Here is a 26929-nt window from a genome sequence, read left to right on the forward strand (position 1 = left end):
AGGAAGGAAGGAAGGAAGGAAGGAAGGAAGGAAGGAAGGAAGGAAGGAAGGAAGGAAGGAAGGAAGGATAGCCATGAGAAAATGATCCTGTCTCTCTTCTTGAATGAAGGGAAATACCACCACAGATCAGACTTCATATGCATTATGTATGTATTTTTCCCTTCTATTTTCTCTCAATCAAGTCTGATTATGAGGGGAAACAAAAAACATAAGGAAAACTGGAAATTGCAAGACTGTCTTGGTTTAGAATGCTTTGATTATTATTAAATTAATTAGTTATGCCATCAGGACAGCTGGATTCTGAACCAGAAAATAGCCTGATTCTGCCTTCATTTTTATTTTGAGCCAGTGAGAATAGCATATGACTGAAGTCAACACATCTAATGAATCTTTCAAAATACCTTCCTGGCAGGAACTACTCAAAACATAGCCACCTTGTGAGCAAAACCCACTAGAACCAAATATTGCTTCCTGCTGTTTCAGAGAAGCTCTTTTTATTTCTAGTAGGGTCTGGGAACATAGTCTAGTGCTTTGGGTTTTTTTGTCTCTTCAGACTATACATTTCAGAAAGAAAAGGTTACCAGTTCAGCAAATTTGTGGAGCTCAACTGAGTAGAAGAGCTGACTTAGTATGGTTATAATACAGAAGAACATTTGGAACACTTTATAAGAACAAAATACTCTCTCCTTTACAATGCGTGTTTTAGGCATTTATTTACTATATTTTTTAGGTCATATTAATTTTAAAATTCAAAATAGACTAAGAATCCTATAAGATAATATTTCTCTGAATGTCCTGTGTGCTTGCCCCTAACATGAGATCTGGGAAAACTGGGACAGTTGATCTGAAGATGCAGGATCAAAGGGAATATTTACTTTGAAATATATAAGGTTGTCTTCATCTTCCTCTGTCAGGTTTTTCTTCCTCCTACTTGAAAAGGTAGGACTATCTTGGTACCAATAATGAAAAATTCTCAGGAATATGTGATGTGATGAAAATACATAAGATCACCTGGAGAATAACAACATTTTAATTTATATAAAGCCTAATAATGCTGGAAAGAAAACTCGTCATTATGGAGTGTTTGATGGTCAACTGAGTTTTTTTTTAATGCTGTCAGCCCAGCAGTGCAGTAGTCTGGATTTAATGAAAGTAGCTGTGTAAGAAAAAAAGGACTTACAGTAAAGCTGTATTAAACATCTTTCACAGAAGAAAAGGGGTAATTTTGCTATTTACGAAATTTGCTATCTCCCCAGTGAGATGGGTACTGCAAAGTTTCTGGATGTCTCATGAGCACTGTTCTGTTCTCCCATTCGTTGTCCAACACTGCTCTCCCTTAGTGCTGTATTCTTCCATGTCACAGGGAGGCCACAGATATCTGGGCCAGATATTTGGGCACAGATTAATTCTGCCCAAGTTTAGATACTCAGTGCCCAAGTTTTCCTTATAGTCAGTGGAAAGAATGGGTGTCTCCCATTCTGTGAGAATGAGGCATCTCCAGAAAGCAATTCAGGTTTCAGGAGGACCTAATGTACTCCCTGAGCTCTGTTGACTTTTGTAGTCAACAAGTTATAATTGGAAGCCCTTAGGTGAGGCTAAGTTAAATAACTAAATTTGGACAAGCCCAGGCCTTGATATGTTTTTCCCCCAGGTTATGCCAGGGAAAGTCTGTCTCTTAGAGTGTCAGGATTAATTTGAAAAGAATGCATCCCACATATATAGCACTGAACTAAGATCCACTGAGAGTTGCAGTCTTTACAGCGTATCTTCAATTAATGTCATGTCAAATTTGTTTGTGGTGGAAACACACACATACTACATTTCACAGGAAATATGAAGTCACAAGCTCGTATTTCACTGAGTAGAGTTCTTGTTATAGCAGCTTGTGTTTGTGTGAAGGTTTATCTGCACTGCAATTGTGAGAGCACACCAGGCAGCACTGATTTCATGGCTCTTTGCCCCACCATGGTAAATGCTGCATTCAGCTCACTGCAGAGACCTTCTTCCTTGTTCCAAAACGGACCCTGCTGTTGCCCACAGATTCACAGGGATAAAAGATGTGATAAATCTGTGGGGGTTAAACTTCTTGTCCTTTCTTGGTAGGAACTGGTCATTTTAACAGCACAATAAGATTAAACTCCCAGGTATGAACTGCATCATAAGATGCAGGCTCAGTGCAGGGCTACATTTGCTCTGAAATATCTAAAAAAACTGTTACATTTCTGTCTCTGTAACAGAATAATGGACCCCTTAAAAATTACTGACTTGGTCCTGATAGTTTTCTACTAAAAAAGGAGAAGAAAAAATCGACTCCCATTACCACAGAAACAAAGCTAGCCAAAGAGGAAAATCTGCATGATATGGCACTGTGTGTTTTTAGCATCTCTCATCCTTAGCTCTAAAATGAACTCAAAAGTGCTAATTTTCAATTTCAAATTGCTGGTGGTATAATTAAAATAGACATTTTTACTGGGATTACATACTGCTTCTTTTTACAGGGCTATGATATTTTAATAAATGATAGTCTTAAGTCCTGAATGTACTAATGTACTACCTTGTGAAAAGCTGTTATGTCTATATTCACTCAAAGTCTCATTTGTGCATATAAATATAAATAAAAATATATAAGATATATTCAAATACATAAGAATATTAAAATATATGAATATATATATATAAATATACTGTTTTCATGGTCTGCTTCAGATATCTCTATTACAAAAACAGTCAGAGAAAAATAAGGAGACACATTTTAAGAATTTCAAATTTTCCTGTTTTAATTTAAATAGATTTACTGAAATAAATTGAACTTTCAGGCCAAAGAGTGAAGAATCCCTGTTTATACTAAGTTAGAAAAATTCCAACATTCCCTTAAATTCACTTCTGCTCCAATGCTGAATTTACTTCTTTTTAATCTTTCAAATTCAGGAGGAAAATGAATATACAAATCTCTCCTGTGTGTAGTCCAAAGAGCAGGGATGGTGACCATTGCAGGCATTGCATGGATACATTGCATGGATGCTGCCTGGGGAAAGTCTGTTGTTTGTAGCCTGCTCAAAACTGTGTGCCTGCAGTTACAGCTGGGCATCTTCTGCCTGCAGATTGGCTCTTCACAGCACCAACAGCGCTCTGCGCCCCTGGTCTGTCCTATTACAGGGCACATTAGGGCACTTCTCTTTCCCTCTGGATTTTTTACCTTCTGAACAAATTATTTGCCGTATATGTCACTGAACATCATGAAGAGTATATAAAATCTCCCTATTTTGGGCAGTATCTCTGCTAGAGAAAACCTTCATCTTCAGGGTACGAGTCATAAATTGAGAGTTTCTCAGTGTGATCTCATCCTTGCTAGACTGGCTATTGAAGGTTGAAGGCTTGTTTTTTTACAATGTATACTGAAGAAGAAAAATATTATGAATATAAGCTATCCCATATGCAAAACTCTCTAAATTTGGATAAAGCTGAAAATGTTTATTTTTCAAGTGGGCAATCTCATAGAGAAATAACATTAAGATCTTAAAGAAATGTAAAAATATGTGAAATTCTGTAAGAATATCATTGCTGTTCTATATTAAATACTACAAAACTGTACAAAATGTGTCAGCATACACTAAATTCAATGACATTTTCTCGTGGGGGATCAATATATCATCAGAGTCCTTGGGGTCTTCTTTACAGTTACAGCTGCAGACAGCTTTCAGTTCAGATAAAGTGATGTCAGCTTCTGTAACTGCTGCATCTCAGTTGTGCATACTGCACGTGAAGGTTGCCCACGGACGTACTTCACACTCCTTTGTAACTTTGCCCAGTTTCCTGTGTATCAATCCATATTCATATTCATGCACTTGCAATTAGCCTGCTTGTTGGAGTCCTGAGAATAAAAATGTTAATGTATAAGGGGAAGTGAGGGAAAGGATGCACGTTTGTCCTCTATTGTACAATTAGCCTTTACTGCACAATTAAGGACCCAAAACCAATCAATGGGTGCACCACTCACTGGATAAACAGACAGCACTAAGCATAAAGAAACCTTGCTATTTTTTTTTAATATTTAACAACGACTGTAATAAAGAAGAAGTAATAGTTGTTTGTATTACCCTCTAGAGAACATATATTGCAAGGCACAATATAAAGGGTGGGGTATAGGCTGAATATGCTTGTGAAGAGGGTTTAATTTAGAATTCAGCTGATCTACTTGCAGTGGCACACTTCAGAAGCAACTGTACTGCAATGAGTAATCCCAGCACACTCAAAATCAGGCCAGTCAGATTGCTTCTGTATTTCATGTTAGGCTCTATTAAGTGGCTGTTTCAAATGTTTTTGAGGTGGTATTATCAACAACCACAAAGATAGTACCACTCTTCAGTACTAAGGCTCATTTTTGTCTGCATTTGGCTCCTTCATTGTTTTTCTGCAGCCTAGAAAGCACTCAGTAAAGGAGGAGATGGAAGCAGAGGCTGACATCCAGGCATGTTTTTTAAGAGCATCTTTAATAAGAGAGAGAACAAGTATTTCACTCTGTTCACTCAAGCAGAACCAGTTACACTATGTCACTAATGGCACAGGAACCCAAGCATGCTTCCTGCTCTGCTGTCTGCTTTTATCTGTGTGGTGGATATCACACAGAAACAAAAAGGACATGAGCCATTTTATTTCAGTCTCTGCAGTTCCTCAGTGCAGGAGCACCACAGAGCTTTATTTTCTGCTAGGTAAAGGATGATCTCCATGCAATTGTATGGAAAGGAAGCATGCAGCTTATTTATTCTTTCAAGTCAACCAACAGGTTGACCGCGATGTGCAGGAGTGTTGGCGTTGGCTCTGTCCCTGGAGTGTGTGCGGCTATGGGTGCTGGAGCTCTGCTCCCTGCCCTGCCAGGCTCTGCATTTCCTCCTCGTGCCTCTTCACGGTGCAAGAACATGGCAGTAGAGTTTCTATCCAGCCTCCCGACTGCTGGTCAGGGGGATCCGTGTGCCCTGCAGGCTGAGGGCAATGGGCCCAGGCTGGGGCTGTGGGGACAAGCACGTGAGGTGGTGGCATTGCCTGGGACACAGAGTGACACCAAGGCCCACGTCCGCCTCAAGCTCTGGAGTCCTGGCAGTCAAACAGGAGTTCTTCTATGGGAGGTAGAAGTCTGCTGTCTTTTGAGCATAATTGATTTATAAAAATCAATCAACAGTGATTTGCATTGCTCCTTACTTAGCTGTGAGTGACTGTCAGTCATGTGTGCATAATCCTGTTTCAGTTGGCACCAACAATTCCTAATGGGATTTTCCACTGCATCGACACAGTGCATTCAGAAGTGACTATGCATCAAACTTGCTCAGTCAAAAAAGGGCCTCAAATATTTGGCTTTTTTTTTTTTGTAGTTGTTGTTTTGTTTTAATTTTCTCAGTAAGTTCATGTAATGTAGAGGCAGTCACATGCTATTAGAGCTTTTCATGTTTATCCAATTATTCCTCTTACTCCTGGCAGCGGCTGTGTGGAGGCAGACAGCCACCGAGAGCAGCCTCTCGCCATGCTGCCCATCATCCTGACTCTCCCCAGTCCAGTGCTCTGCCATTCCCTGCCTTTTTCTTTCATTGCCTTTTTAAAATACTTTGGGCACCTTATTTTCCTTCAACACAAGCATTTCATTTCATGAAAAGCATTTAAGGTAATTTGTGTACATAAATGTCTAATGCATATGGATATTTCCTAAAGACTCTTGTTACTTTTTACCTGGTTTTATTAATGTTGATTTAACAGGCATAACGAGTAACTGATGTTGCTGAGGATGGTAATAATTTTTAATATTTTTAATTACCTAAAATTATCTGTCCTCTGGAAGAAATGAACCAGAGATTGAAATATGCAGTGAAATGTTTTTTAATACTTTGGGGAATTGAATATATTATAAGAACTCACAAAGATGAAATGCTGATTAGTATTTAGGAAGACTAATTATAGCTAAAGATTGCTCTGCAGAGCAGAGGTTGATATGCAGCTTTGCTGTGTCTTCAGAAATCTCAGAGTGCAGGACATAGAGCAGACTTTACCTTTTTTGAAGTCTGGTACATGTGCATTTGTATGGCTTACAAAATGTTTTTTGCATGCAGTGAGTGATCGATTGGTATGTAAATAAGAAGCCAAAGCATCACACAGCTGTAGCAAAACTGGATACAACTTCCCTGGAAAAAATGAAGTCTGATTTCTAAGGGTGTTCATCTAACAGGATGAAACTGTGCAAAGCTTGCAGGATGTAAACAGGAATATTTTTGCTGATTTCAAGGGCTTCGTGAGCAGGGAATAAAGTGTACTGGAAGGCAATATATGGAGTGGGTTTTTTTTAAATCTATATTTGTATATTTTTTTTTAATAGGTTTTTCTACTAATATACATTTGCAAACTCAAAAATGATTTTTCAATTTTGACAGAAGATGTTTTCTGCAGTATAGCTGTTCAATTCTGTATATGATGCTTTTTCATACTGAACTTTACATATATTTGCATGTACTGTAGCATCAAGAATGTTTAAGCCTTGGGCCATAAAATGAACAGCTACTGAGAATAGAAAGAAGTTCAGCCTTCTGCCAAACAATACATTATTGAAGCTAAATGTTTTCTGGAGCAACAGTGGTTGCTCAGAAAAGATATAAAGCTAGATAGGTCTTTAGTTTTTTCTTACATAGTGCTTCCAATGTTTCTAAATTGCTAGTGACAGCTAAAATTGAAAGAAATGTTGATTGTTGCAAATGCTGATCCACAAAATAATTTACACAAAAGTTTCCACTGAAGGCAGTTGTGTAAATCTCTGAAGTATTAGGATTTGGTTCAGAATATTAGTTTTATAAAAATGTAGAATACTAAATAAATGTTCAGTAATATTTATCAGTAAAAAATGGTAAAACATATTTCATTTTCCAGTCACCAATAATTCCCTTTTATAAAGCCTTTTTTTCTGAAAATAGAAAAGAAACAGCAAATCCATTAAATGCCTCAGTAGCCAAAGCATTTCTGCTGAAGTCCCTGATTTATTCTGATCTGGAGCTAGATGGCCATAATGCCTAACAGAGTCCTCCACTCCAGGCTGGACACCCAGAATGGGATCCAATAAGACAGTTTGAAAAGGAAGAGCTTAAATTTCTTATTACTGAAATATTTTTTCCCAACTCAAATAACAGTCAATAAAGTGACCCAAAATATGCCAAATGGACATACTTCTTCTGGTCAGGATATTATTTTTGTATAGTGAGTAGGATAACCAAACCAGATGTATCATTTCCACAGTTCTAGAATAAAATGCTTCCCAGATTGCACCAGGTGAAGTGAAAATTTTATTTGTGTCTCAGATGGATTATAAAACAACTACTTTCCTAATTATTATTAAAGATTTCATTAGAAGCCAGACCGAGGTTTTACAGGTGATTTCCTCTAAATAGCTGTATCACATATCACTTTTTCTCTAAATCACAGAGGCACACAGTACCATTCCTGTCCCACAGAGCAGTTATCTGCCCACTACTCACACATCCTCCTGCCATACTCAAGGAAGCTTTATTGATTTTGTACTGGATTCAACCACTGTGATCATGCTCAGGGTGTTCTTCCCATAGAATGGTACCAAATTAGGGAAACCTGTCACCCTGAAAATTAAAGCCTTCTGAAAATGTTTTCATAGTTTTAGTTACTTTCTCACACAAGTTCTATAAACATAAGTTGTTTATCACATTCCTTGTAAGAAACGTCTTTTGATGGATGTGTCTCATGACCAGTGTGCTTGGGAAGGTGGTAACTTAATTATCCAATCCCTGGTCATTGTTGAGAATCTATAAATACTGGAGTCAGAGAATAAAGGTGCTTTTTTCTCTTCTGACACTGAGAGATGTTCGTGTGAATCATTTAGTGTCCTCTAGTGATAGAAAACTATGCATCTTGGTTTTGACACAGCTCTCTGGGCAGCCTATTGGCTGTGGCATGACATCCCAATGATGACTGAGATCTTGATGGGAAATTAGCATGTGGTCTTTGGTCTATGATGGAAGAACAAAGCAGTTTGTATGCCCAGAGCTGAGACATCTGAGGAAAAATTGTGCCTTTGTCATGGTCCAGGTACAGAAGGAAACAAAAGGTATTAGGAGCATGAGCAGGTGCAGGTATACATACCAGCAATGGATGGAAGCACAAAGGACACTAGTTCAAGCTTCTTCAAATTTACACTTATGTAGCTGTAGCTAGAAGACCTTGATCTTCTGTGTGAAGTCTTTCTTGAGCCATATCCCTTACCCTTTGTTTCTTTGGAAAAGACTTTCAATACTGAAGCTGAGGGGTGCTAAGTATGTGTGAAATGCAGGAATATGGGGTTCTAAAACAAATGTCATTCCTTGCGGTAAAGCCTATTGGGAAAGTATGTAAATTCTGGAAAATTTTACAGAATTTGTTTACAACTTCCTCTTGCCCAGCCTTTCCCCCTGGATACTTCTACAATAACACAGTGAATCATGTAGGAAAGGAAACAGCCTTGACAACATATGTTATTATCCAGTAATGACAATGCAATTTTTTTCTACTAGAGATATTTTCTAATGCATGCCATTGGTTGTGTACCATTCATAAAATCCAAACACAAATGGGTCTTCTTATAGGAATTATAACCTTCAGCTTCCTACTTGCTTTCTACTATCTACCCTGAGGTTTCTTTTATGTACATTAAAAATACTTAGAAAAATTCATTATTCTTCAAAATCATCAATTACATGTTTGTGTATCTTTGGATAATTTGAAGAAGGTAATTATTCCAGCTGAAATGGAGAGACATCTTGGTAGAGATTGACTGGTGAGGAGGTTGTGAAAAACAAGCCAGAGTAAGACCACCCAGAGACAGACTCCTGTGGTGAGTGACACCACTGCTGTGGTGTCAGCAGTATTTTTTAATCCATCACTCCAATTCCTATCTGCTGTATACTCCTCAAATTTTTTCTGATGTACTTATTTGAAGTGCTAGGAGATCAATCCATTGTCACTTAAAATCTCATTCTGAACAACTTGGAAATCTGTTTTAAAATTCACTATAAGTAACAAGCAGGTTTTCAAGACAGCTGAAGCTATCACTTCACTAACTAGTAAGTCTGGATGGACACCAATGTAAACAATTCCAAAGACCATTTTAAAATGTATGAATTATACCTCAAAAAATCGTATCACCACGTATTTGAAATTATGTACAAAAGTATGCAAAGTGATATCCCCAAAGTAAAGCCACAAACTTGTTCAGAAAATATCAATATCTTAAGATCTGTCTTTCTGCACATTAAGGCCAAAAGTCCAATTCATTTCAACAGCAAAAGCAAGGTCATTAGTCCTTAATTGTCTTTCTTTCTAAGAATGAAAAAAAGAAATTAAAAAATGCCCTTATCAAGAACCATTAAGTTCTCTTCCAGAATCTTTCAAATATCACAATTCAAGTTGTCCTTCAAATGTCAGTGTCAGATTTCAGTGTGAAGTAGTCACTGCCTGTTCTATTATTACTACTGCTGTCTACCTTGATAAAAGTCTATTCATAATACACTCTTTTTAAAGATATGCAGCAAGATATTAATTTGTCTTTCCATCTCTCTTTTGTACTGTTTTTATTGCAATAGCATCTGGACCTCAGGAACAGACACTATATTAATGCTAGTTAAAACAAAACCAGAAAAAAATTGTGATTGTCTGCGGCAGTGGGGTGCATTTACACTCTTTTTTACTATGTGGCATTTACCATTTATTCATTTTGTTTAGGGAAGTTAGCCAGAAGTAGAAATATAACTCATAGCTGTAGCTAAAGTGAAGATGGATCGTGGCATATATCCATAGTCTAAAACTTTTTAGAAGGCCAGTTTTCAACACAGTGTGTGTGAAACTATGAGCTCTGTGCTTTATTTTGTAGAAGTCATTTTAGGCAGCAGCCCTCTTTGCCCACACAGCTGTTCCCCCAGAGGATGCTAAGGCTTTCAGTGGTTCATTCAAATGAATAGAAGTCACTGCACGTTTTCAAGTACTGCCATTGTCCCAGTAGTCTTTGTTAGCTGCCTACAAGCCTTGCATTTTCTAGTAGGTGCCTTGAGGTAATAACACTTACAGGGACATTTTCTGATCTCACAACAAAGACCCAACAGGCAGTTGTGGTGATCAGATGATTTTGACACTACTCACTAGAACTGCTTTTACACATTGATTTGACCCACCTAGATTCTGCTTCATCCACAGTAGGTCTTCTTATTTCTTTAGAATTTGTCACATCTTTAACTGTGAAATGTCATTTCACTTTTTTTACATTTATATCCCCTTTCTGGCAACCAAGTTCTTTTTGATGCTGGTATCCTCATCACAACTGCTGTTTCAACAAGCTTTCCCTCTAGAGGTTCTTTTCTTTTATGCAAATACTTTTCAGGTATTGCCTACTGTTGGGGTTTTTTAAACTACTTTATCTTAAAAGTCAGATTTTAGCAACTATGTCATTGACTCACTTGATAATAATACTTTATACTATCTTCTGTATCTGTTTACAGTCCCTTCCTTAAAATGTCTCTCATCAGACAAAAGTCCTCTATTGAGTGGACAAGCAACCTAAACTCTGCCTTCTAAGATTAGACATTGAGTCACCTTGCAGTTTATTTAATGCTGTATTTCATATATGATCCTTCTCCTGGGCCTGGAATAATTCCATTAAAGACCAGAGAAGGCAGTTTTTCCCAGCTGGAAGCTCTTTGATCCTGTTCTTGATGAAAATTTGCAGTGACATTTATCAGCATGAAGTAGGATTAATAAATGCTTCTTTTTTCCCCATGATAACTTATTGTAGCTCAGGACAAGTATTCGTGCTCCTGCCAATTATCTTTGCTTTCCTCCAGACCAGCTTTGATGACTTTCTCATAGACTCTTCAATGAAAATCCTTGATCATTCATTCAGACCTGGTTTTCGTGTCATAAATCTGCTTCTCCCCTTATCCTCTATCTGCTATTTCTTTATCTGTTATTGTCCTTTTCTTGTCTCTGTTATGATTTTCTGTATAACTCAATTCATTGTCTTCATGATCCTGCTTATTTCATTGCTTCTTCCTCTTCATATGGAGCTAGCTGCTCCTGTTTGCTTCTTGCTGTGCCTGACACTTTCTGCTTTTTATTTCTCCACCTTGATAGCACAGTGAGCTGTCTTTTATCTTCTGCTCATTGCATGAATGGCTACTTTTCTGTGTCTCTGTGTTTCAGATCATCATTTTCTTCAGGCATCTACAGTTCTTGAATCTTCCATGATGTGTTGTCATTTCTCCTCTTTTATGTCCTTAAATCCCCTTTAAATACTTGATTCTATGTACCCATGGCAACAGCCACTTCAGATTCTGTGACCAAAGCAAGCACTGAATTAATTCTGCAGTGCTTTTCTTGTTTACCACATCACATAAAAATGGGAGAGCTGATTTTTCTTATCTGATGACTCATAACTCTCCAGTAGAACTGATGTTTAAGCCCTTTTCTTTGGAGCTGAGTGAACAACTCCCAAATAACGTGTAATTCAGCAACAGTAATCTTTTTTTCTTTTTTTCTAGTTATCATGAAACAGAATCTGTTGGATTTTTATGAAAAGTAAATATTGAATGGTTGTTTATGGTGTGTTGAGCTTTGGAATATTCTTCCACACACCTTTAGAGAAGAGAGCTGGTGATGGGCACCACTTACCTGGTATGGTGAGGGAGGAAATAGGATGGACCAAGTTGGTTAGCAGCCATCTGTCACTCCCACAGACACTGTCTCTGGTGAATGAGTGATTGAAAATGTGAATAAATGCAGGAGGTTCAGTCTGAGGGGATGGCTTTGCAAATCCTTGGCAAATGCTAGTAGGAAGCTGCAAGCATCCCTCAGTCCATAAGGACAGCTGCTGATAAGCTCATCACAGCACAGAATGATAGAGCACCGACTAACGTGTGAGGAGAACTGTACAGCTGTTACATGCACAACGTGCACATTATCAATGAGAAAATTAGCAGTGAAGTGCAGAAGTGGCCATGTTACGTAGAAGGATGCTTAATTAAGCATGAGTGTATGTGTATACAGAGCTGATTGAACTTGTGAGACAAAGTTCTGGTGCAGTTTCTCATGGCCATAATACTAGAAAGAACCTGCTTATCTGATTATCCAGACCATGAAGACTAGTTCTTTTAGCAAAAGACTCTCCTGCAAATAAGATCCATCTTGACCATCTGTTGCCGGATGGAAGTGTTCTACTTCTGAATCACTGGCTGCAATGACATATTTAGACAATGAATCTTTCATGGTTGGATCCAAAGCACAAACACATATTGAGGTTATATTTTCTGTTTACTTGGCCTAAAGTTATAGTATGGCTATATACTCCTGTGAACATGCTGTTGGATAGTAGATGGAAGATCCAGCAGTTCACACCCACCCTTAGTGATGTATCTCAGTTGCTTGAATAAAAAGTACATAATTTATCACCAAAAAATGTAAAGACAACATAGAGGCCCTATTTCACTTTTTTTTTAAAAACTGTAAAACTTTTTGAGGAGCCTGAATGATTCAGCATATGTGTTGGCCACTGTAGGCAGTGTTTTGGTATTCAGACAGGCCCAGAATACAGCTCATCAGCTCACATACCTTCACATACAGGTGTATACTCAAACCTCCCCAGTGAAAAAAACAAAACAAAACCATTTTTTCTTTGTTTTCTGTAATTTATTTTCTGTGATTTGCTGGTTTTTTGTGGTTGTTTTCTTTTTTTAAATTTTTTAGTTTTGGGGTTTTTTCTGTGAACTAGGAGGAAATAAAAAATACATAAGCTGGCTGGAAAGTTTACAATTATTCAGTAAATTTTAAAATTATTGCTGTTTTAATGAAGTATAAAGATGATTATCATGGTTAAGTTCTTTGAAGTTTGTGACTTTTTGCACACAGTATTATGCACAAATTTATGCAGAAGTTGAAAACTGTCAGTGAATTTTATTCCAGCAGAAATAATGCCAGGTTTTAGTCTTAGATTAGCTGAGTCCATTTGGCCTGTAGGAAATAGAACAAAAAAGTGGAATATGAAGAAACAGCATGTAGAGATTTATATATGCCAGCCTGCATCAAGTTTTTCTAAATGGGAAATAAATGATACATTATTATGCAGCAAGTCGTAGAGACTCTCAATGCTGACATTGTGCACCACTTTGATCTTGAAAAAGAAGAATGAGAGCTGCTCCCATCTGCAGTTGTATCACATCTTGTTGGCAATACAGAATTTGCTTAGATAATCACATGAGGAAAGTACTTAATATATTTTAGGATACAGTTGAAAGAAAAACAGCAGCTAAAGGCTGGGAAGAAAACCATTACAGTGTATTCAGCCCAGATCCCCAAAAACCACCATCAGAAATTCTGCAGATCAGCAGTTCAAGACAACTGGAGATGCAGCTATTCTTAAATACAAATTAGTTTGGATATACATGTGATTGTGGTGACTCTATGGTTCTTTTTAGCACTTTTGGTGAACACTAGTGGAATTGACTTTTTCTGAAAAAAATATTTGGAAATAGTAAGTTTCACAGGCTGACATGTAAGGTAACTTCTAATTAATATGAGGTGGAATTGATCCTTGCAACAAAAACAATAATGTGTGATATGTCTACTCATAACTAATAAACATTACTCAAAATTTGAATATTTGGCATTTAAGAGAATTAAAAAAAAATCCGGACAGAAATGACAGTACTGAATAAATCTAGGGAAACCAGAGTATGGCCTCACTCTGCTAAGTTTTGTTCTAGTAATGCTGCTGATGAGACACAGAAAAAGTGCACTAATCAACTGGATAAATTGTATCAGCAGCTGTCTGACATCTGATTGCAGATGATGACAGGCAAGTCAATGTCCATCGCTCACAGTGGGCCAGCTCATCATCCACTGTTGGGTAGTGGCTGTGAATGATCACTGCCAGAGTTGAGATAAGGAGTGCCCAAGCTGGAAAGAACAGAGAAAGTGTGTCTGGCCACGCTTCAGTGACTCTGAGCACTCAGCTGAGCACTGAGTGAGGCAATGAACTGTGGACAGAAGATGCTTATCATATGTAGGTACCACCATGGATAGACCAATCAAGCTTTACTCACCCACTGCTTCCACAGCGTTCCAGCCATGCCGGTGAGGAACTCTTGGCAGAAATTCTGGTGTCATCAGTGTGCAATTAAAACAAATCCCTTGAAAAGTGCATGTTTTGTTTGTGAATTATTTGTTCAGGGCTTTTAGGATTGAAGACTTGGTTCCATTGGGTTTAAAACCCAGTATAAATACCCCATTGCATGGCTGGTGTCATTCATACCTCCCTGGCCACTGGTAATGCACACAGAGAACTGCAGCTGATTTGGCCTGGCCTTGTAAATCCTCTCCTGAATGGAGAGCAAGCTGCAGACTAAGACATAACATTCCACATATTTGAATATTTTGATTCTAAATCAGAGAGCAAAGTGAAGACAAAAAGCCATTCCAAGATCTATATTATTCCAGACTGTTACACTGCAGTAACTATTCTAGTGAATTTCTGCAGAGATTCCCACAGGCAGCTGCCTGTGTGGGAAGGTGTCTGTGTAGATGCCTTCTGAGTGGCAAGGGCTTCCTGTTATGATAGAGTTGCCGTCACATCCATGGTGGATGTGGTGGATTTTAAATCAGCACCAGTGCTCTTTCACTCCAGTGGGCTCTTTTCTTATGTACAAAATTATAGGATTAAGATTTGCCTTGATTTCACAACTGGAGTTAATTTTATGGAACTCTTTTATTGGTTAATCCCACATTAATTTGTCTGCTTGCAAAACAAGTGCATTCTTCTCTCATCTTCTTAACAGAAAAATGACCTTGTTATTTCTGATACTGCAACTTGTTGGGCAAAACTTAATCCTGTCGCAACAAACATAATCCCATGAATCCTCTTGTTGCTGATAACACTTTTTACTGTCTGAACTCCTTGGGAGCTTTTGATTTAGTGTTTGACAGGCTTCTAGGTCCTTCTAATGTTAATCTTCAGATAATGAGTAATCTAAGAAAGAGAGGGATATAGTTTCTCTATTTCCTGGCTTTCATCTTTCATGGTAATAAGATGTCACTCTATGCTGTTCCAACTATTTTACAGTTTTTTAAAAACTAATTTTGTTTGATTTCAAAACTGGAGAGCACAATTTAGCTCTCAGTATCAGCACAAAGGATACACCAATCCGAAGGTCAGCAAAGAATGAAATAACAAAACATTTGTGCAACATATGTGGAAATCACTGGGGAAAATGCTGTGTTGGTATATATTGTACTGCTTTCAATCTGTTGGTGACATTTCCCCCCATATTTCATTTACTCTTGACATAGATGTTGCTGTGTGTTGGCAATCACTGACAGCCTGGCAGATGTTACAGGGACCTTGTTTCCTGTGGATTAATACACTTGTGAGGTGGAAGGTTATTTCAAGGAAGTGGCAAAGAGAGTAAATGCCCTGGGTTTCAGAGAGAAAGAGCATCTGAGTTCATTACTAAGGTTCACCAGATAGTGGCACTCATGAATTTTCAGGTAGCAAAAGCAGCCAAGTGTGTCATTCCCTGCTCTAATCAGAGTGATTTGCAACTGCTCTCTCTCATGTGTCTCTCAGCTGATAGCAACCTATTCTTGCTCATTTTATGTCATTGATTACACACTACTTTTGAAAATACTTTAAATACTGACTTTATCTGTATGATCTGCATCCAAGTTATCTTAAATACTAATTCTCCCCCAGCATCTTTACCATCAGTATGTGCTGTGTTTCTTCTGTTCCTTTTTCCTGTTATATATATAGAGATAAGCTCTCTCTCCTATTGGAGAGAAATGCCTCTCATGTGTTTCTCTGGCAGATCTAAAGCCTGAAACTATCATCATTCCTAAGTTTTCATTTTACAGTATTTTTTGTAAGAGAAAGGCAATTTAGAAATGTCACATACTTGGCTGAGAACAAACTCCCTAGCATTTTACATGAAAAGGTATAGACATTAGTGTACAAAATTCTCTGTTTTATCAGTCCTATCTGCAGATGAGTTCTTTGATATTCTGTAGTTTGGTTTGATATTCAGGTTACATTACATACCAGACTCATCTCTGTTCTGTCAGTTATTCAGAGTGCCTTTGCTGTTCACAGAGTTAGCTTCCCACTGCTCTGTCTGTCCTCTGTCCTTACACCCTGGGATCAAAACTAATATACATGTCAGAGAAAAGAGAATTTTGGTTACTGCAGCACCAAGCTTAAAAGTAAGAGAAATCCTCTTGGAGAAAGAGGAATGAATAAAAGTGTGAATATGTGGAATAACTTGATGAACTCTGTTCCTCCAAAGATTGTTCTGAATATATTTCAGTATTTCCACCATGAATATGGTTCAGGTTATTACAGTATTTTTTCTCTGATAATTTTTTTCAGCCTTAGCAAAGCTAAAAAAATCAGTAAAGGCTGATTTTTTTGTCAGCTTTAGATTGTGTAAGAATTCTTTCTGATATAAGAATGGATGCTTTGTGAAAGTCTGAGTGGTGTTTGAAAAAGCACCTGTCTATGTGCATATGCATGGAACTGAGAGGTGGCTGGAACTGAGATAAAAATCAAAAGGAAGATCTTCACTAGCAGCAGTTTTCATAATTAGAGTATCAATTGCTGTAAAGATTAAATTTTTTTTTTTGCACCCCAATGACATTCAGCAGGAACAAGAGCCATGAAATGTAAGTAGTAAGTCTGAAACTCCCTGAGTTTGCACAGGAACTCTAATTCTTGTGTAGCTGGGTATCAGGGCTGTGCCTTTGTGCTCACCAATCTGAACCACTGGGTGCTGCAGCAATTCTCAGTCCAGCCAACTGCAGAGACCAAACCGTGGACAACTTAAACAATGGGCTAAGGTGAGATAATGTGCTTGAGTGAATTCTTAGCCACCTTCACAGCAAAGTGTTTCACTAATTAGTACAGGAACTAGCTTGGTGGGAATTTTGGACTGTCCTGAGGGCTCCCCCAGGCAGCTTCTGCCATGCCCAGAACAATTCATGTGTTTCAATGTGTTCATTAGCAGCTGGGCAGGAAATCTGGACCTTCCTGGAATTCCTCAGGTGATTCACCTTAGAAAATTGATCCAAGTGTATACAAATACTCTCTAGCCCACACACTCTAAGCTCTCCTGCATGATATTAATGCAGCACATTCACCCTCCTGACAAATAGATATTGATGATAAATAGATAGATATGATACAAATGGGAGATAAAAATGTCAGTCACTCAGAGGAAAGTATCAGCATTCTTTATTTTTCTTTCTCTTTCTCTTCATTAAAATGTCATAATCTTCTCTATTTTCCATTATCTCTATGAAGACTACATAGATTTGGCACATAAAATGGTTTCTTATTATGAAAATTTTCTTCACAGCACACTGACCTTATTTCCTTTTTCCTTGACTAATTCATTTTTCCCCAGACACATTCTCTGTTTACCTTCTCACAAGCCACTAAATTTTTACCACACTGAGAGCATAAGTGCTACTGATAGATCCAGTGAGCTTTATTTGAATTTTAGTAGATTTTTTTTCAGTTTAGTGCATGTCTTACATCTCCTGATTTATTGGTAAGCATTTTTCATTGGTATAGGTGAACTTCACCCATAAATGGAAAGAAACAAATGAAATAGAATATGCCATTTGTACTTCTAGATAAATCCTAAGTCACAGGGAAACCTGTGATGAAACAGACAGCTAGTAATGATACAGTAGTGCCTTTGATGTGCTTGGAACTTGTATAGCACACTGTCTTTCACCAAAAATGCCAGAAGATGGACATACAGATGGCAACTGTGGATAACAGAAGTAGCAAAATAATGAGATAGGGAACTCCATTTAAGAACTAAGGATATTTGAAACAACTTTTCTGGCTGTGAAATGCAGTATTTAATAAATCCCTTGAAGTCATATGCGAGCTATGAGCACAAGTACTTCTGTTTCTGAGTAAATTTGAAGTGATTAAAATCTAGGCATCTTTTTGCATTGAAAGCTGTTCAAAGATCCCCTGATGTTACATCCTAAGAGGATGTCTCCTTGTGCATCTGAAGTACTTGAGTCAGTAGATATGCCTAGAAATTGCCCATAGAATTGATTTCTAGACCCTAGACAGAGCAGTAACTACTTTGTTGTAAAAACATTTAGCTGTTATGGCCCTGGTCCTGCTGCCCAGTTCCCACCCCCTTTTCAGGAGCTAAGAGTTGGTGTTTTAGGGGTTACAGTCATAATGCCAGGTTGATGGTTGGACTTGATGTCTTAAAGTTCTCTTCCAAACTCAATGATTCTATGAAACCCTGCCCTAGAAACATGAGTGCAATTGTCTCATGTTGAGGAGAGGTATAAATTGAGTGAGATTTGATCCAAGTGGGATCAGAAACACTGAGAGCAGGTTTGCATCAACTGTACTAAATGAGGATGTGCAGCCTACAGCTGCCAAGTGTGAAGTTCATCCTTGGCTCCCATGCTGCCGTCGTTCAGAGCTGCTGCTGCTCAGCCAAATGCTCTTGTCCAGAGCTCCTCCTGGAGGTGTGTGCTTGCTGTCTCTTCCCAACCAGCACAGCTGTGAGCATGATGCTCTAGTCTGGCAGCGAGGCAGATTGGTGATGATATGTGGCAGGGGTAGGCTTGTCTGAGAGGAATCCTGTAGGTTGCTGTTAGGCATGCCCCCAGAACAGCAGCTCGAGGGAGACAGGCTGCCTCATGCATACAGAGAAACTGTTTCATAGGCTGCCTAGTAACTACTGACATAAAAAGACTTCACATCACTAAAACAGAACTAGATCCTTATTGAGAGATATTTATAGGGATGCTTGTAACATTTTAGCCATGCTCTCACAGATGGCTCCTTGATGTCTCATTCAGGCTCACTCATCTTTCTCCAAACTCATAGCAGCAACCTCTGGAAAGGCAATTTCATGTAGTTGTGCATTTATCCTGCATAAAGAGGGGTTCCAGGCTCTGACCTGTGCCTACCTCCATGCTATGGAAAAAAAAAAAAGTCTGGGATACATCTCAGGCTCTAGAGTTCATCCCTATTTGAGTGCACTGAGAACTTTTGACACTGGCCAATACACATATGCAGTACTTACACAACATTAACAAGAACATGTTGTTCCTTTGGAGGAACAACATTCTGGAGAAGATGAATCTTAGTCTCTTTTTATTCTTGAGCTAATGGTTGAAGAGCAGACACATCTTGGTCCTTAATTCTCAAAGCTTATTCCCTTTTCTTCAATGTATTGTTAGCACTCAATAAATAATAAATAACTGCTATGTTGGTGCCTTTAATGAACTGAGCCTGTAGTCCCAATGTACAGTAGCTGTGCATGCACATCTCCATATGCAATATTAATGCTTATATTATGTAACTGTATAATGGAGTGTCAAGGAATCTCTGGGACTCTTGCCTGAGAGAAGATTTGAAAAGAAAATGAACAGCAGAGTTTGGCCCTGGATTCATAGAAGTGAATTGATCAACAGTAGAGCACCATTTTCTATATAATTGATAAATAAGTTCAGCCTCTAACGATCTGGGAGAAATTTCAAGAACATATGCCATATTTGCCTGCTTACGAAGCACTTTTTTTCATTGCTTTGGATAAACACAAGCTGAATGCAGATAATTGCTGCTGTGTTTTATAGCACCAAAGACAGGGCTAAAAATGTCCAGAGTGACAGGGTCACAGCTGAAATTCTCCCAGCTCCCAGGGAGACCTGTCTGGTGCATGCCTAAGTCTGAGAGAACTGAGCAATCACTCTGCTTCACATTGCTGCTGACTCCCTCATGGGGGGATGGAGGCACAAGGTCAGGCTCCTCCAGCCACCTTCACAAGGGGAGCAGAGCATCAGAGATGGTCAGTGCATTGCTTGGAGCCAGGCTGTACACACAGAGAAGTTTGGTTCTTTGATATTGCTTGGAAGCATCTGCTTTCTCTTCTCTTTAGCATTCTGACTCCTGGACTGCTGAGCCCCAAGCCCTGTGTGAAATATGTACATGCACAGGCAGAGCATGAGAGGGAGTCAGATGCAGTTTACTAAAGCATCAGAGGAAAAAAAGAGAATCAAAGATGAATTTGGGAGGCCATGGAAGAGAGAGAGAAGGAGATCCAAGATGCTGTAAAATGTGCTACATGAGAGAAATGGAATGAGGGAAAATGAGTATGTGGAAAGACTAAAGAGAAACTGGAGGGAGAATACAGGGACACCAGAAGGAGACAGCATAAAAAATGGGTGATTGGTGAGACATAAATGAAGAACAGTGAAGGGAACAGCTGGGAAAAACAGAAGACAGCTAATGGATTATTTCAGTATCTTTTAGGAAGAGCCTAGGGGAAAGCTTTTAAAGTAGAGTTTTAAAAATTAAATAATCAGAGAAATAGTGGTTATATTGGTTATACAGGGTGTTTTTAGGAAGAAGAGAGCAATCTAGAGGGACTACCCAGCATTTCAAAGTTTTCTAATTCTTGAAGATTCTAACTTCTCTAGAGGTTTTAGTCAATTTACTATATCAGTCACAGGCTGTTTCCTAGTATCATTCCACCCACAGTACTTTGTTTTCTGCTCTACTTTTTCCTATAGCAGAGATTAGTAGTGCAGGTTTTTCTCTCAGGCAGTTATTTCTTTTTTTGTTTTAACTTTAACAACAGATCCTGATTTTCTTGCAAGGGAATAGAAAAATTTTTGTAGGTGCAGTGCTGAGAATAAGGATTCTGTGGATCCATCCTTAAGAACCAAAGATCCACTGTACTGAGATTGCAAGACACAGCTTCACAGTTTGGTACTTCCTTTTAGTCCTGTGTTCCCATGTTTCTGTAGAAGCCTGATAGATTAAAATTTAAATTTTAAAAACCTTCAAGCCTTCAATTAATGCCTCTTCAGCAAAATCCTCTTGTTTATACTATAAGAACATGCTTAAGTTTCTTTGAAGTCAATAGAATTAGAAAAGCTCTGCCAAAAAGAGATAAAGGATTTGTTTTGTTGACGTATGCAGGCATATAATTAGTACAATTTTAAATACAAATCTTTGTACAGATACTATTATTTGTATTATTTATATTTGTATTATTTATATTATGGCTGTAATCTATGTAACAAAATAGTAAAATCTAAACTAACTTGAAGATCTTTCGTATTGGAATAAAGAAGTGCACGTGAACAGTGCTCTTCCCTTATGTAATGCTCACCATTCCTTATTTTGGTACAAACCTGTGTTTTAAGCAGGCCTTTCGCAGTTTGCTGTCAGTACATTATTACAAACAAGGCCAGCTTCTGACAGATGGATACAATATCCTGTGTTTCCTCCACAGGGGAACATGATTTCCAGAAGCAGGCGTCACTCTCAGAGAAGCCACGTGATGTTGCCGTGCTCCACATTAGTTGAGGTAGGAAAATATAGTAGATACTATATTGCTGAGTTCTTGGGTGTATTTTTTATTAAGATACTCTCAGCAGCTATCAATATGTTTATGGACAGCTCTCTGCTAGCAATCACTTGTGGCAGCTGGGAGTGAAATTCCTATTCCTATAATATTCTTTCATGAGAAGGAATTGAGAGCCTATGTCTGCAATTAAATTTTAAGTGATTGTGATGTTCCAAAGAGCCAGAATACAGGGAAGTGAAGTACCTCTGAGCTGGACCCATAATTCTAGTGATTAAATCTTAATAATACTCTATAAATCTACAATTCTTTTCATTCTATAACCATTTTACATTTGAGAGTTGCATATCTTGTGGAATCCAACAAAATATTGCTATGAAGGAGAATGTAACTCTCCATAGGCATGTTTTACACAGGTAACTCGATTTAGAATAGTTGTGCTTGTTTATATTGGCAGAGGTTTTGTTCTCCTTTTTTTTTTAAAGCCATTTCTACATCCTAAATATTTGGATCACACAAAAAATTCAAGCAATGTTTTTCTTATCTTTTAGTGCATGCTAATTATAATGAAAAATCCTGATGGTTCTTCTCAGTTTGCCAGCTGACTTGGTTTGAGGGAGCCTGAGGGAAATGATTAAGCTGTATTTTCAGCACAGTCTTTCCTGACTTGCATGTGCACACTAGTAGCATTGGATTCTGTGGCAGGCAGATCCAAGTGGAACCTCTTCAGATAAACATTTCTTAGACTGAGTGGGGCATTTGCATTCAATTTTCTGCTCAGCTGCAGACATGCACTGTACTGAACACCCGCTCGCGCCTTGCTGTAGAGGCCATTAGGCATTGTTGTCCCCGGATTTCAGCTCATCAGTTGTTCTAGGGATTTCAGTGGTGCTTAGGATTAGACTTCAGAAGTAAAACTTGGGAAGTTTTAAGATTTCCCTGTGAATCTAATTCCTAGGCTCTACATCTTGGTACTTACCTCCTTACCTCACACTGGCAGTGAGAAAGCAGTGCTGTGGTTCCTGTGGGATGCATGTATCCTTCTGTGATACGTTTAGAGTTAGCTGATAAACAGAGAGGGGGGATGTCATAGGAGGGAGAATATAGCATCATGTCAAGCAGAAGGTTTTTATGGTATAAACATTATGATTTAAGTGACCTTTCCTGAAGAAATTCTCATCTTCAATGGGGTCATGGAGCCTTCTTTGCCTTTTGAATTAAGGTGTTTAAGGTTTTTTTATCAGCACATTCTGGAAGTTATTTCCATGTGAATAGAAAATGTCTTCATTGTCTGGCATTATTTCTGTCATGTAATTTCAGCAAGTTTTGTAACTTGGCAATTTATGTTCACCATTTTCAAGTGATGTTTGTGATCCATTGTGACACAAATCACTACAGATCCACTGGCTTTTCTTACTTGTGCTATGTCACACTGAGACAGCGGCAAGACTCATGGCCTCTGTATCATCAAATCTAATGGCATTAGGGGATCCAAGACTCTGATGATGTCATGATGCGATTATAAAAACTTGTCATTAAATTAATTAGGGAGATGGTACCGAGCAACTAGACCAGTAGATGGGGATTAGAAAACATGATTTCTCTTCCTGAATGTTGGGGGGAATCAGTTAGCCCTGTTCCATTTATGGCATAATTTGAAAAATCAGAATAAGAATTCTAGCCCCACATTAGATAAGTTACACAGGTGGAAAATGACAAATATTTTGTACAGATTTTAGTCTGCAAACACTTGTTATTATCATTGTTTTCCAGGATCTGAAGATGATCCAAATATTATATCGTCTGTAATTCCTTTTTAAAAGCAACTTGATAAGTTGCAGAATTTATATTTCTGGGTTTATGTATTTGGGTGATTAAAAGGTCTGTGGGCTTTCTCAGCCTTCCTTAGCCTCATTATGTGTCATCCCTACCACTGAAAGGGAATAGCAGCCATGAGGTGCCAGAAGCAGCAGTGGTAGCTCATTTGGTGATGATTGCTTGGAGTGAGCAGAGGTGTCTGCAGTTTATAGGACTGGGCTATCTGTCAGAGAAACTCTCTATTTGCAGAGGCACAGTAGTAACTAAGTGGCTACTAAGTGTGTGGTTTTGCCAGCCTGAATTTCAAGTATCTGTTTTGCATGGAACCCAGTATAAATCCGCTTTTCTGAAAGTCTACCAGTCTGTATTGACTTGACTCTTGGCTTGACTCTGAGAAGATGTAAATGGGCTGCAGGATATGAGACTGGACTGTACACAAGCCCTAGCTTGCTTCTCAGGGCAGGGTGTCCGAGATGCTGTTGCTCTCCATGCTGCTGATGTCGGGGCAGCACCTTCTCCTGAGCTCTCCAGCAGGGGATAAAGAGGGGCTTAGCCCTCAGCCAGGGCTTGGCCCTCATGGCTGGAGCTGAGCAGAGCCAGCACAGCGTGGGGCAGCTCAGTGGAAGCTGTAAGATGGTCAGCAAGTACTTCAGCCCACAAAGGAAATGTGAATGTGCTTGTTGGAAGTTACAGCAGGGAATAGTTACAGGTTAGTCAAGTTCTATTTCATTCTCCTCAGAAAAGTATTACTTTTTCATGAGTAATGTGCATGTTGGGAAGAAAAGAAAGATGGAGATCAGAGTGATTTACATTAGAGGAATACTAATTTCTCTCTTGCAACAAGGCAAAACTAGGTTTTCTGCACTTAGAACTTGCTCACAAGCATAGTTCATCTGCTAAGCAATGATGTTATAATAGGTAAATCTACTTCCTGTGCTTTTGCCTTTTGTAACAATATTCAGAAAATTTTTCCTAATTAATTTCTAACCTTTTGAGAGAAATTATCTAAGCAGATGTACAGAAACTTTCAGGGATAAGAAAACCAGGGTATCTGCTTGATTTTTCTTGTGATGCTACATATCTAAATTTTGTGAAAATTTTCTGTTAATGTGCAAGGAACTTATGAATTCTTAGCAGAGAGCTATGAACTGTGCTTAGCTACACTGACAGGCGTTTGTCCTTTTAATGGTTTTTGGGGAGGATATATTTTGTAGCAATACAGCAATATCTTATTTTCATGGTTCTCAGGAGATGTCGACTGACATTTCTCTGCCTTGGATATACACTCTGCAGAGTTCTTTATGAAATTTGCTCTCCACTGAATTGGGGGCTTTTTTATAGCTGAGAATCAAGATGACTCAGACAATTTAGAGCTGATTCAACAGCAGAAGGTCAATCTTAGTTTCTCCTTTACCCTTTGGATCCTAAGGATTTATTTTCTACCTAAGAAGGACATAATTTATAATCTCTCTCATGTGCAATTTTTCTCATCTTACCATTTTCTTCTCCTCCTTTTTTTTTCTTTCTGTTTTCAATATCTAAGTAGCTTTTCAACATCTGTAAAAACTGGCTAGTAGGCCCTCTAGCATAGGATGCTAAAACTAGATGTGTGAATTTACGGTGATACTGGAAAGACAATAGTGAGTATTTCATATCACCCATCAAAATAGCCAGCCTTCAAAATGTCAACTTTTCAAATTATCTATATTTGAATTTATAATTCTGAAAACATATTTCTTCTTTCAATGTAGAATTTTCTTTTTTTTTTAAATGGACCTGAAAGATATTGCACTGAAGTGAAACACTAGATATGTTTACTGGAATCTGCTCTGAGATGAAAAAGTATGGTTTCTTCTTCTACTAAGTATTTTTTGGGGGTTCATTTATTTTTGTGTTTATTTCCATTCCAAGGTTTGTAATTCCCTTTAGGAGTGGAGTAAGATTTTTCTTTTTCTTTTCAATGTGACATGAAACAGCACATGAAAAGGGCAGTAAAATTCTGAAATGCTGTGCAGACTTAATTCTAATAATTTCTAGTAATACCTTTACATATTGTTGATCTTGTCCCATGATTTAGTCCTTTAAGCTTTGCATAGCAATTTGAATGCAAAATGTAGGTCCTGAAAGAAATGACAAAAAGTATAAATATTATAATATTAAGTCTTCTGTAAGAGTAAGAAAAACATTAACAATAATTTTAAAATATATGCAGCTGTTCTATTAAGTATGTTGTAAAAAAAGAAAGCCATTTCAAAACATTGTAGTGCTTTAAATACCATAAATGTAAAATACCAGGACAGTATCAAATATATACTGTATAAATACAATTATATACAAATATTGGATGGAATTGAAATTATACAGAATTAAATAGAAAATAAATAAATAAATAAACTATAACTGAAAACTCTACTTGAAAACTTTCAGTGAATTTAACTGTCTTTGGTTTAGAGCTGCTCCTTCAATTAAAAATAGCCCTTTGGCTCATTTTGACTTAGGGAAAACACACTTTTCACTGTCCTGCATATTTCTTAGGGAATTTGGCACAAAGAAGTTGCTTAGGGAGATACATGAGTTTTGAACTAGGAAGTGAATTGCTTAGGCAGTCTTTGTCATTAAATTGTCCAGGATGTTACAGACATCATCCTGCAAGACAGCTCTTGTGGCTGACTGTCCTCTAACCCGATTCCAAGAAAAAACAAACAAAAAATCACAGGTTCTTTTAGAATCTTGCTGAGTTTGATGTATCAATTGTCTTTCAAAGAGCATGGAGGGAAACCGTGTGAGAGTTTCCCATTCCAGTAGATTCTTTTTCTGCTTTTTGAGCATAGCAAAGTTTACCAATCCAGATTCTGATCTATGTGAAACTTATTGCCATATATTGATTAGCCTACATTTACTGTGTTGTTCCTCTAAGGGACTTTTGGATTGAAATTACCTTTCATGGAAGTAATTCCTTCACAATTATTTTCAGTTGCTAATTTATATTATTCATTTTATAAATGCTTTACAATGAAAAATATATCTGCTATAATATAGATCTCTTCTGTCACTGCTAGAAAGGAATAATCTGCTGTTATAAACAGGGGAGGCTCTGGTTATCTATGTAGTATTTAACTTTCAAGAACTGCAACACATTTTATTTTACAGTGCCCTGAAAAATTAGACTTCCAGCCATATCTAAACATTCAAAGAGAAGAGGATTTCAACATTAATCATTCACTGAAAGCAGTGCAACTGAGAGAGAACAAGCTGATGCTGATGAAAAGCACTAACTGTGCTAATGCAAGTTTTCAATGTCTTCTACTGACAAGGCAGGCGTTGGAAAGTTTCTGCTGCTTTGAAATGGATAAAACAGTAATTCAATAAATATTCTTTATTTGTAGTCTTCCCAATGAATTTCTGAGCCTAGCTCTCATAAGTAACAGTAAGACCCTAGCATTTGCACCTTAGCAGGCTGTTTAAGACCTGTATAACAGATGTACTGCAATGTCCTGTGTGCAGGAGCTGCCTTGGTCACCCCAGGCCATGCAGGAAGAGCCACCCCCCTCTGTCACCCTGCTGGGACTGACTGATTGTGGCAACCTATGACAAGAAGCAGGTACCGTTCCCCTGCTTTTCATAGTGCCTCTTTTCCTTATAAGAAATAGATCAAGGCACAGAAAAGGCAAGAAGAGAAAGTGTCA

The 26929-nt window shown here is 38.0% G+C and overlaps 1 protein-coding gene across 1 annotated transcript in view; it reads left to right on the top strand.

The window, feature by feature from the left end:
• The first annotated feature begins 4793 nt into the window (after positions 1 to 4793).
• The window catches only part of PLPPR5 (phospholipid phosphatase related 5), a 76170-nt gene continuing 54034 nt past the window's right edge, over positions 4794 to 26929 (top strand). The window contains exon 1 of the mRNA XM_033516456.1: positions 4794 to 5123. Coding sequence (XP_033372347.1) covers positions 4794 to 5123 — 330 coding nt within the window. The remainder of the gene's footprint in view (positions 5124 to 26929) is intronic.

The sequence above is a fragment of the Parus major genome, chromosome 8, assembly GCF_001522545.3.
Source record: "Parus major isolate Abel chromosome 8, Parus_major1.1, whole genome shotgun sequence".
Taxonomy (NCBI): domain Eukaryota; kingdom Metazoa; phylum Chordata; class Aves; order Passeriformes; family Paridae; genus Parus; species Parus major.